The sequence below is a fragment of the Hordeum vulgare genome, chromosome 5H (genome assembly GCF_904849725.1).
Source record: "Hordeum vulgare subsp. vulgare chromosome 5H, MorexV3_pseudomolecules_assembly, whole genome shotgun sequence".
Lineage (NCBI taxonomy): Eukaryota > Viridiplantae > Streptophyta > Magnoliopsida > Poales > Poaceae > Hordeum > Hordeum vulgare.
Genome location: NC_058522.1, coordinates 315,463,222 through 315,475,169, shown reverse-complemented (window position 1 = coordinate 315,475,169; position 11,948 = coordinate 315,463,222). Strand labels below are relative to the sequence as shown.

The following is an 11,948-nucleotide window of genomic DNA, read 5'->3' as shown; positions in this document are numbered from 1 at the left end:
ATTTCTTCTTGTAGAGGTCCTATGTTGCTGCTGCAGGCTTGAATCCGTACGGTTAAAAAAGGTAATAAAAAAAAGTCCTACCTTGCCCAACTAAATTGCCATATGGTCATGAACTGAAGAGGACATATTGCAAGAACGGGCCGGATAGCTGCATGCATGCCCACACCACGAATATTTTGCACTACTCATGCTGATGCTAAGCTAATTAAGTAGTACTAATAACACTTATGTTAGGCTGATGTGGTGCTAGGCAGCTAGCTTCAATGTGTACATGCACGCGTGCTCTGATGTGCCGCTGCACAATTTTATTTTATTTTATTTTTGTCAAAAGAGATGGCAATTACAAAGAAACCGGAGCAAAGCGCACTTGAATCTACACCCATCAACAATTAACAAATCCAAACTGAGTTGTTTATCATATATACTTATATGCTGCGAAATTACACCGTACTATTAGAGCTAGCTAGCCTAACTGCATACCTAGTCTCTCATGGTCATCACAGAACACGCAAACCCCACATGTTTCTTCAAATCAGCCTACCTATCTATATATACATATACAGAAAATGGGACGAGAAAAAGTAAAGGGGATAGTTTCTTTGTCAAAATATCTAGGTGAGAGAACAGTCTATGATTTGGATTTGTATCTTTCTGAGCAACGCTACAAGAGGGTGAAGAAAGTCAAGTGGCCTACCAGACAAGCCTCCCGCCGTCAGTTTTAATCGGCAGCCCCCACACTCGCCCGTCGCTGTCAAGATAATCGCTGAAATTAAAGCTGCGGGATGCAATTATAATCGCCAAGATTAATGCCCCTGATCACACCTAAATCTGATGTTGCGATGCGAGATGATTAATGAAACCGAGTGAAGAGAGTTCCTTCCTAGGCAAGGTTTTGGTGGACCTCACGAGCCACGGAAAAGGTCGCTGAAAGCATTATAAAAGTTGGCCTCTTGCTCGCTCTCTATCCCCTTCCTATTCCCATTCATCCCTCCGTCCGAGCTCGAGCTTTCTTTCTTTGTGCGCCCAAGCAGAAGCCTCCTTCCTCTTCCATCCTCGACCGGCCGGTCTCACTCCCAGCCGGCTACTGCTTTTCCTTGGTTATAGCTTGCTTGGTTGGTCGAGAGGGGCGGCGAGCGAGCATGGTGGAGAGCATCGCAGCAGGTGCAGGGTCGGAGGAGCAAGGCCGCGGCGGGGGCCTGTCGCTGCCTCCCGGGTTCAGGTTCCACCCCACCGACGAGGAGATAATCACGTGCTACCTCCTGCGCAAGTTCCTCGACCCTAGCTTCGTCTCCCGCGCCGTCGGCGAGGTCGACCTCAACAGCTGCGAGCCACGAGATCTCCCAGGTACGTAACAATTCACTTCTTCGATCCGCCCCCGTTCATCATCGTCATCCTCCTCTTCTTCCATGCACGGGCTGCTAGCTGATCGATGCTGTTTTGATGTGGAATTGAAGGCAAGGCCAACATGGGGGAGAAGGAGTGGTACTTCTTCGTGCACAAGGACCTCAAGTACCCGACGGGCAGCCGGGCCAACCGCGCCACCAAGGAGGGCTACTGGAAGGCCACCGGCAAGGACAGGGAGATCTTCAAGCCCCGCGCCCGCGAGCTCGTCGGGATGAAGAAGACGCTCGTCTTCTACACGGGCCGAGCGCCCCGCGGCGCCAAGTCTGAATGGGTCATGCACGAGTTCCGCCTCCAAGGAAAGTCCAGAGACCAAACCATGAACAATCCCAAGGTCAGCCTCTCCAACATTCCACTTTGTTAACTACTAGATTAGTAATATTATTAGGTATATATGCACTGAACATTCCATCGGAGCGTGAATTGATTTGATTTGTTTCTTTTCTTTTTCGTCTGTGTTTTAATTTGATCGGTCAGGACGAATGGGTCGTGTGCAAGGTGTTCAACAAGAAGGGGGAGGCCAAGGCGGCGAGGGACGCCGACGTGGACGCCGAGTACTCCGCCGTCACGACGCCCAACGCCAGCTCGGTCGTCGACGCCGGCGAGGGCGCTGGAGACTTCACCGACTCCATGTTCACGATCGACCCGCTCTACATCCCCAACTCCGACGAGTACACAAGCAACCAGCTGCCGGCCGAGACGACCACCACCACCAACACCAACGGTGACCCGCCGCCGTACAACGCCGACTACTACTACCCCTCCGTTCCTACTACAGCTGGAAGTTTCAACGTCATGTCTAACTACAGCTTGACCAACGCCCCAAGCAACGCGCAAACGGCCACCGCCATGGCCAGCTCGGTCCCGGCAACAAGCGGCTCCTCCTGGCAGCACATGCTTATGAATACGGCGCCGCATGGCGGGATGGTGATGGGAAGAAGAAGCTACGACGTCAACCTCCATGAGCAGCAGGCGATCATGGTGAGAGCCCTAGGAGGTGCCGTTGGCGCCCAAAACTTCGGTGAGCCGGCCAACGGTCTGCAGTTGCCGAGCTCCGCGGTGACCACCGGCAATGTTTTGCCTCAGCAGGGCAAGCTCGGGAGCTACGACGACGGCGGTGAATTTCCTTATGGGAATTACGACCTTGCTTCTGCCGCTATGAATGGACGCCCAGCTGCTGCTAACAATCCTGGTGCTCGGTTCTACTGATCGAATGTTCATTGATTGTAGTAATTTTGTTGGTTGCTTCATTGATTAGATCGATGTTGATTATATGGAATATGGAGAGAGATTACAGTCGTTGCATTAGCTTGTTTTAGGATTTTGTAAAAAGGACATTATATTGTTTGTTGTGAGTTAACTATATACTATATGTTGCTTCTTCATTGAGCTCATGTTGTCGCATGGCAGTAATACTCGGGTGCCTAAATTTTTGTGGGGATCTTTGAGTAATTTGGGTAATAGAACTCAGGTGGTGGGAATCCTTTGACCAAAATATAGTTAACCATATGAGGATAGTATAAGTATCTCAAGAAGTCTGTTGTTAGCTATTTTAGCAACACGAACAATTCTTGGTAATTTAAGTAATATTTGAAGTGGAGAGGAGATGAGCATGGTTGGATGTTGGTCCAAATTAAGAATTAGAGAAATATAGTATGAAATTTCAGCCAACTTGTGGTTTTGCAAAGTTTTTCTTTAGGTTTTGTATATGTGTTGCGTTTGTAGATGGCTCTTCTCCATTGTTAACCACTCCTTATTCCTTGTATAATAATATAATAAGGACCTCGGTCGTCTATACATACAGGCTGTTTTTGTTGAATCTTGATTCTCCTAGTCGTGTCCTTGTTTTGCCTTCTCATCCAAAATAATTAACAGGTGTTTGCTGTTGATTAGATCGTGGTAGCTCATTCTGTTCTCTAGCTAGCTACTACCTACAGATGGGTAACCAAAGCAGCCAGTCTACCTCTAGCTAGCTAGTGCATGCATGTGTACGTACGTTATGTTCTTAGGCTGGTCATAGTGGAGACTAACATAGTAGTAACATCACACATTACAATGCAAATTTGCTTATGTGGCAGTGAGTTAATGAGGAGAGAGGTGCTTGTGGTAACTAGTTATGTTACAGTAACATCACACATACCAATACAAAATAAGTCTATATCCTAATTAATATGACATCCCACAAATGTTACTACCCACTATGGAGGTAGTAACATAGACCAGTAACATGTGCATGTTACTTGGCTAAGTTACTCCCCACTATGAGCAGCCTTATTGGAAGAAAGCAATGTCGAGGATGGTCATGGCCCTACTCTAAATAGGTTAAAGAGAGAGCTAGAGAGATATTATCCATGTATTATACTCCCTTTCTTTTTAAATATAAGTCTTTATAAAAATTCCACTATAAACAACAGTATATACAAAACAAAATGAGTGAATATACACTTTACAATATGTCTATATGTACTTTCGTATGCAGTCTATAGTAAAAGCTCTAAAAAAATTATATTTAAAAATGGAAGGAGTCTTTCTAGAAAGACACAACTAGGTCATACTTATACAGTGGCGCTCATACGTACGAAAATACTTTTCAGGTAACGGTGGCTTTTGGTTTGTCGAGACCTAGTTAATAAATTACTCGTAATGTAACCAAGCTAGTTTGGTATTCTTGGCGCGCAAGTTAGGACTTAGTCAAGAGGCTCGACGTTAATTAGCATTGTACAGGTTGGTGCAAGCTGGAGCGTTCGTCAGCAAGGAAAGCACGTGCAGCCAGGCATGCATACATGTTGGACGGCGCGTGCATGCACGCAGGCCACGTGGGGACGCCACCTGTATGCCAGCTCAGCTAAGGGAGGTCACTAACTTGATCTACAGAGAGACCAGTTTAATTACTACTTCCTCTATTTCAAAGTATTTCAAGTTTTAGTTTTGTCCCAAGTCAAAATTCTTTAGTTTGACCAAGTTTGTAGAAATGCCAACATTTATAACACGAACTTAGATTCGTTAGATTCATCATGACATACTTTCATGTCATATATGATGTTGTAGATATTAGCAATTTTTTCTAATAAGGTTGATCAGACTAAAGAAAATGACTTTGGGCAAATCTAGAACTTCCAGTATTTTAACACGAGAGTAGTACACATGAAGATCAATCGTTAGAAACTAGAGTGCTTTTAACTGAAACTCTCAAAGTAAAATGATCAGTTACCAATGGTGGCCAGCGAAGATTCCTCGAAAAAGAAACTATATACAACCAGCAAGATAGTAACTGAAAGATGTAGACGTAACCCATGGCATCCAGCTTGCATGCATGATCGCACCTCCAGTGCAGCGCATGCCTGGTGAAACGTGATCCAAGAAAAAAAAAATAGAAAGGAATCCCCCTTTTTTACCGGCATTTTGGCCATGTTTCCTGCATTATAGGCCGGTGGAAGTTACCTACTTTTTTCTGTTTCATCAAATAGTTTATAAGCTATGTGCATTTTTCACCTGTTTTGACGTGCCACGTAAGTCATCCTACTGGCATTTAACTCATCCCAATGAACATCTTCAAAATACTGAACTGACATGATTTTGTGAGATTGACGAAATCATCACGAACGTCATCATAGTTGATGAGAACGGTTTCTCTCGCTAAACGAACATACCCCCAACAAGCATGGAAGAACGTCGCCGGAAAGTCTAAAATTAATTCAAAAAATATAAGCACCAATATCAATATAAGACTTGAACCGTACTAGATTGGTTTTATCAAAAGGAATCTAACCATCTGAGCGCTCAATATGCCCATCGCATATATCACGAGGTAAGTTTGCATTAGGATCGAGCATGCCTCTTGAGATCTCTAGCACTTCCTTTTTATGAAAATTCAAAGGAGAGCATCTAATATTCCATTCTAAGATCTATCTATCTAATTACTCCACTCTGTAGCGATACTTTTATTTTTAAACGAGGCAAAAGATTTATCATTTTCGTTGATTAAGAAGAAAAAATTGTACGGTTAATTGACGGAAAATCGAACAAAAACCGATACGATACACAACCCATATGACATGGACACCACCAGTCAACCTTGCCACCGATAATGGGACCCCAAGCTACAAAGAAGAAAGACATCTGCCGCGGAGTCGCTAGCGTCATTGTCACCACCGGTTGCCTCGAATGAGCGACTCCGACTTCGCCATCGAGCTCCAACATCGAAGCCATCCCACAAACAGCTGCAAAGAAACCACGACAGCACATGCCACTGGATGACCACACGCGCGAGTAGCCGAGAGCTCCGACCTTGACGACGAGGATCACAAGCGAAATATGCAGAACTTGTGCCGACCGTGTACTTCGCAAACAACCACCGAGCGCCCGTCATCGTCACCGCCTCGACTTGCTCCACCGCAGCTCCGACTTCAAGCAACCAAGCAACCCACAGAAGACCACCTCGGACACGCCGGAAAGAACCGACTACCAAAGTTCACGCCGCGACCCGAGCTCCTCGCAATGTCATCATCGTTGCCAAACAGTAACCAGCGCCCCACCTCAGCAAACCATGCGGCGAAGATGCCGCCAACCACGACGAAGATGCCGCAACACGCTAGTCTTCCAGTCGTAGCCGGCTCTGAGGCGATGCCCCCAAGAAGGAAAAAAGACACAGTGACGCCTCCATTGCCTGATCCACTGAGGTTTCCCTCCAGAGCTCAGGCCATGGGGAGAAGCAGCACACCTCCACGACGACGATTCCAAGGAAGATGGCGACACTTGTGAACGTCGCCGTCGCCGGCTTCAATGAGGACCGGAGCAAAGATTTCTTCCGAAGCTGCATTGAACACCCGCCGCCACCGACCGCCGTCCACCAATCATCACCAGTTGCCGAGGCATAACTCCTTCTGACCACGAGATCGCACGATCCACCATGATCAGACGCACCGCCCCCTGGCCAAAGCCGCCACCACCAGAACCGGGGCTGCCGCCCTGGCAACCGCAAACCTCCAGCGTGGCCGGCTCACACCACCACGGCCCCCAGCCAGGGCAGCGTCTCCGTAGCATACTAGATCAGCAATACTTCATACTTCTGTAGATGCCCAAGATAGAGTAGGTACATAACTAACTCATCATTCCCGCAAAAAAGAAACATAACTAGCTCATCATACGCATCCACGGCCCCCAGAGTCTTATACGTAAGCAGCTTTATTTATTTCAGAGAAGAAAAACTGCTCTCCACAATCCGCAACTGTCAAAGACCTTTCTTCCAAGTTATGTTTTGCAGGCTATACACTGGCAGTGGCATGGCTCTCGAGAGACCGACACGCACTGACTTGTTGGCAGCCAATGTATATATATGGGCCAGTACGTCGCCGGTACCTACTATATTGAAAACACGTCTCATTCGCCAACGTCGGGCTCAGCGGATAGACATTATACTATCATCATCATCATGGGGATCGTGGTTCGGGGATATGCAATGGTGTGTGCCTCGGCCTGGCTATGACTATGGGGATATGTTGGTCAAGACAAAAAAAAGTCGCATCAGCGAGGAATCGCACAACAGTAAGCAATATACAACAACAACAAAGCCTTTTGTCCCAAGCAAGTTTGGGATATGGTATCCAATAGAACGCTACGCAATCTATATGCTCGCTGAAATTTATTTCAGCTGTGTTTCCTTTTGCGACATAAAGGGCAAAATGGAACGCGCGTTAATAAACGATATATAAAGCGATGCCACAATTTTCTACTCACTTGAGTGCTAAGCCAAGGCAGGACCTAGCAAAAGCATAAATAAAGGATAAATTGACACAAGAGGAGGAAAAGATACTTTGGGCGTCATCTAACTATCCATCGTTTTAAATGATGAAGCGAGCAGAGCCATCTGCTACTCCAATCTCAATCATGTAATCACTTGCGCGGTAAGTCTAGCTGACAATTACACATCCTAAGCGGTGCAACCCACAAAGGAGCAATACTACAAAAGTAGCCTTGTGTCCCAATCGCCCAAGAAATTGATGTGCTTCAAGTTATGACTGGTACTAAAAAAAATAACAAGAATTTATTGGATGGACAGTGCCATCATCTTATTGGCTTCCTGAATCCCAGGCTATTCACAGAGAAAACTGGAAACAATTCTGGTTTGATAGTACAACATAAGCCTCGCGCATGTAGTGTAGTTTGCAAAGGCTCAGATCTCCGTGGGTTTGGAATGCAATAATACACCAAAAAATTGGTCACTAGACAGAAGTTTGGCTTAGAAAAATACACAAGCAAGGCACCTTTCAAGAGGAAGCTATCTATATCCACTGCGCATGGTAACAACCACTGGCCATCCACGATCGGGTTTGCTTCAAAATCAGACCAAGATTAATCCTGGGGAGCCTCAAACCTTGACGGGGTATCGATCCCCATCATGCAGCAGAGTCCTGATATCAAGATGATAAGCAGCACTACACCCTGCAGGTTACGCAAAAGTGTGAATGAACTATATGCAAGGATACAAACAACTAAGATCTACATACATGCAGTTTACAGATGAAGAGGACAAACTCAACAGCATAGTTTGGAATAGATACAACAGAGTGCTGAGTATCAACTTACCACAAAAACTCCTTCCAGGAGAGTAGATTTTAATTGGCACTCTCCATCGCATTTCTCTAGGACAGGTTTAGTTGCGTTGGTCTTCTCTGCAAGATACCTGGCTAATGGCAGGTCCGAAGGATTCTCCAGCAAACCATACGGCTGAGAAGCGTAAAGAACTGTGTATTTAGCCCCAGACTTGTCAAGAACAGAAACCAGATCCAAAAGCAACTGCCCTGAAGTAAGAAAGTGGAACACAGGTTAAAGTTGTACAGTTGAAGGTGATGGAACTAAACCTAGTTGCTCTATCCAACCTTCTGATTTTGCATTATCCTTGAAACCACCGGTGCAGAAGACGATTAGCTCAGTTGGTCCACTTGGGTTGTTTCCCATCCGTGACTTCAGCAAGTCCTGGAATGTATATGATGTCAATACATAATGAATATACAGATAATATCAAAGTAAGTATTTCTATATGTAAAAGATAACTTACTTGAATGGAATCCATGTTCAGATGTTTCTTCATACTTTCACTGCTTGCAGCACACGTGTCTGTGTACGTGATATGATTTCCTCCGGAACCATCCTCACAATTCTCAGTAAATCCAGATAGCAATGAGTTCTCTAATGCTTCGTCGTCTGACATGGCAACATAAGGGAATGCCATGGAAAACTCGGAGCTTGAGAAGGATAGCTGGTAAAAGGTATATATATTAATGGCATTTGAAAGTATTTTATGCTTACAATTATATGACAATATAGAAAAAACATAGAAAACCATATATGATAACTGAGGTAGAAAACCATATATGATAACTGAGGGGGTGGAGGGAGTGAAAATACAAGAATGACTGTGACTACCTTTAGAATGTCCGCTAAAGCTGGATCGACTTGTTTATCTTTAGAGATGTCTGATGATTGTAGCTGAGGGAACAATATTAGTCACTGGTTAGTGTAACTGAAGCAACAAAACGGAGATAACATCTTCAAGTCAAACACTCTAGGCTGAAGATAATTTTTTCCACAGACTGAAGCATGAATTTTTTTAGAAAAAATAATGGCCTCTTGGACTTGGCCAATAACAGCTAGCTGAGATATCACAACGAGAAGGTATTTGAATAAACAATTATCTATGATTATGAGACTGCTTCCATCAAGTGTGGATGTAGTGTAACCAATGAATACCAAAAGATGAAAAGCCAAATTTATAAACAGTAACAAATGGATGGTAGTCCAAGAAGTACCTTTGATCCGAGAAAAATAACTGCAACATCAACATTCTTTTGAGGACCATCCTTTGAACACTGACAACAAAACCAAAACATTGTGTGTTGTCACATTTCAATAAAGCTGGATGTCAACTTGAGTTCCAATTGGGATACTGGAGGGGAACTCACCACCAAATTTGACCAACCACCTTCCTCGAGAACAGAATCAGCTAAGCTCTTTGGGGAGATTGTCTGATAGTGGACTACTTCTTTAGCCTCATTGGGACTGAGTCTGAAGATAAAGGTAATGTTATGTAAACTACTATTACTGGAAGGACGACATTATACCAAAAACAAACTCGTATAATTGTACTTTGTTGGTAAGTAACCGAATGCATAAATGTCACAAAATGAAAACTTGGATCAAGTCAATGAGTAACCAAAAATTCCAGGAGTAAGACTGATCAGGAATACCAGAGATGTACAATCTGCATCACCTGCACTAAGAACAACAAGGAGCAACATGTGACCTAAGTTACTGGAGATGTATGAGATGCATCGTCTATACTAAGAAGAAGGAGCAACATGTGACCTAAGTTACTGGAGATGTTCGAACCGCCCGCGAGACCGCTCCTGAAACACTACAGACTACTCCTCATACATGCCAGCCCTGCTCTTAGCCTGCAGCCAAAGTCTGTACTCGTCTAGTGCTAAACTAACCACACGATGCACGATTGCCTCCCAATGAACCGTGCCATTCCAATGTAGACGCCACTCGTGCCTTCAAGTAACATATACTTGAGGTGGCTATCCCATGTACTAAATCAACTTGTCGGCTTATACTGATTTCATGTAATGATAGTTGGATGAAGCAACATGGCACTAAAGTTGTACTAGATGAGCGCCAAGTAATATGGATCGGAGGGAGTACATGAATCATGTCATGGTACTACTTATATATCGATCTCATGTAAGAATGGTTGGATGAAGCAACTTTGGTACCCCTTCCATGGAAGGAAATCATGTCATTACGCCGCCAACAATTATTAATCCACCAACTTGCAATAGTTTCAGAGCGAAGCATAATCCCAGGCTAAAATTCCTCCAGCTTTACAAGGACGTATCACATCAAACTCAGCAGAGATGCGCATCATATTGCGCTTCAGCTACTTACCCGTAGTTCTTGGGCGCCCAGAGGAAGGCCGGCGCCGTCACCGGGGCAGCCACCGCCACCTGAGCAGCAGCGACCAGCATCACCGCCAACGCCATCCAGACCGCCGCCATCTGATCGAATCAGATCGTATCCGATCGACCCCCGGAGAAGAAGAAGGAACGGACAAAACTGAGGGAAATTGCTGCAGAGATCGATCCGGACTATCCGGCACGGAGATCGTGAACGGATCTTACCTCAGGGGAAGAGGGCAGCTCGGATTGGAGATTTGGGGTTTGCGTTGGTTTGGCTCGCCCGCTTCGGATACCGATTTCTGCTGGTCACCGCGGCCGCGATCTGTATCGCAAATCGTGGCAGGGGCAGAGAACGGGTAGGGGGGGCAGGTCGTGGCGTGAGTTGCTACCACGCTTGTTTTAGAGGCTGGCGAGTGGGCCCGGGCATTAGAGGCAGTGTCTCGCACGTGTCCGAGCTTGTGAAGATCAGGAGCTACAATTTTATTTTATTTTCTTAACGAGGGACTGCAATCTTCTGCCTCCTCTGTTCATCCATTGAGTTGTCTTCCCATTTCTCTCCTTTGTGAAAGAGTAAAATCAGAGTGGACATGCATTCTATACGCCTGCTGACGCGTGTGGATACGTCTGCGGACACGAGTGGACGAAATTTTTGCCTTCTCCCACTTATTTCCCATGAATAGTCGGTTATCCTTTTATACAGTAGCTTTTTCATTGGTGACGACAACATCGTCCAACCCAATGGATTGATGGAAGCTTGAGCCATCATTCCTCTTCTTGCCGGCCATGAGTTCGGCCACAACTTGTTGCCACTTCGGCTTGCCATCCAATAAGAGCCAACAATGGATAAAAGCAAATGGCCTCTTCTCGATCTCGTGATACAAAGTGGTCGCCACCGCCGCCTAGCATACAAAATACATAAGAGCACAAGAATGAAAAACACATCAACATATTGAAATGACAATAAGATGAGGCAATCGAGCTTACATGAGTTGCCACTCCCATACCACTTTGAGACCGTTTGGTCACTTGTGAGTAGTAACCAACGTACTTGTTCACTTCTTCTTGAATGACCCCCCATCGATGTTGGAGAGATGCCACATTGCGGGTGCTCACGATAGGATGTGGCTCCACATACTCCTTTCGTTCATGATAGTCCTTCCAAATCTTCTCCTAATATGTGGTCCCCTTTTGCTCGGTGCCACTTATTGGATCCAATGGTGTGTTCAACCAAGATTTGACCAACAAGATGTCCTCAAATCTTGAGAAAGCAAGCCCTCTTGCCTTCGTCGTCTTGACCTTTTTCTTCTTCTTGGTAGGATTGGGATCGGATGTTGCCCCAATCACAAATGCGTCGTCTCCTCCATTTCATATTCCACATGGGCCGGATTTCATTCCCATTGATCATACTTGCCAAGTATGTCGCCTACACATTCATGGTTTACAAGCAATCATCTTGTGCGAACTAGTGAAATATATGAAACATTAATCATTAGATCGGACAGGAGTAAACGTATCCGGTCTTGTTGAGACATCTCGTCGAACATGTCTGTTAGGGCATATTTATGCCTAAGTAATTTTGATGATTGATGA

The 11,948-nt window shown here is 45.2% G+C and overlaps 2 protein-coding genes across 2 annotated transcripts; one reads left to right on the top strand and one right to left on the bottom strand.

Annotated features, from left to right (window-relative positions):
- Nucleotides 1-950: 950 nt before the first annotated feature.
- On the top strand, nt 951-2,790 carry LOC123395885 (NAC domain-containing protein 77-like). Its single transcript, XM_045090914.1, has 3 exons — nt 951-1,344; nt 1,455-1,735; nt 1,879-2,790. Exons 1-3 carry the CDS (start codon nt 1,140-1,142, stop codon nt 2,608-2,610), a joined length of 1,218 nt encoding a protein of 405 aa, XP_044946849.1. The 5' UTR covers nt 951-1,139; the 3' UTR covers nt 2,611-2,790.
- A 4,635-nt stretch (nt 2,791-7,425) lies between these two features.
- On the bottom strand, nt 7,426-10,725 carry LOC123453093. Its single transcript, XM_045129852.1, has 9 exons — nt 10,581-10,725; nt 10,348-10,457; nt 9,363-9,465; nt 9,210-9,269; nt 8,827-8,889; nt 8,459-8,659; nt 8,280-8,376; nt 7,987-8,201; nt 7,426-7,842 (listed from the first exon to the last, which is right to left on the bottom strand). The coding sequence occupies exons 2-9, from the start codon at nt 10,455-10,457 to the stop codon at nt 7,753-7,755; spliced, it is 939 nt and encodes a 312-aa protein (XP_044985787.1). The 5' UTR covers nt 10,581-10,725; the 3' UTR covers nt 7,426-7,752.
- Between the last annotated feature and the right edge of the window lie 1,223 nt (nt 10,726-11,948).

Bases quoted from the DNA above. Each gene is read 5' to 3' on its own strand.
- LOC123395885 (XM_045090914.1), top strand. From the start codon at position 1,140: ATGGTGGAGAGCATCGCAGCAGGTGCAGGGTCGGAGGAGCAAGGCCGC. The intron at 1,345-1,454 runs GTACGTAACAAT...GTGGAATTGAAG, and splicing joins CGAGCCACGAGATCTCCCAG to GCAAGGCCAACATGGGGGAG. The intron at 1,736-1,878 runs GTCAGCCTCTCC...TTGATCGGTCAG, and splicing joins AAACCATGAACAATCCCAAG to GACGAATGGGTCGTGTGCAA.
- LOC123453093 (XM_045129852.1), bottom strand. From the start codon at position 10,457: ATGGCGGCGGTCTGGATGGCGTTGGCGGTGATGCTGGTCGCTGCTGCT. The intron at 9,270-9,362 runs GTGAGTTCCCCT...TTTTGTTGTCAG, and splicing joins GTGGTTGGTCAAATTTGGTG to TGTTCAAAGGATGGTCCTCA. The intron at 7,843-7,986 runs GTAAGTTGATAC...CGTAACCTGCAG, and splicing joins TCCTGGAAGGAGTTTTTGTG to GGTGTAGTGCTGCTTATCAT.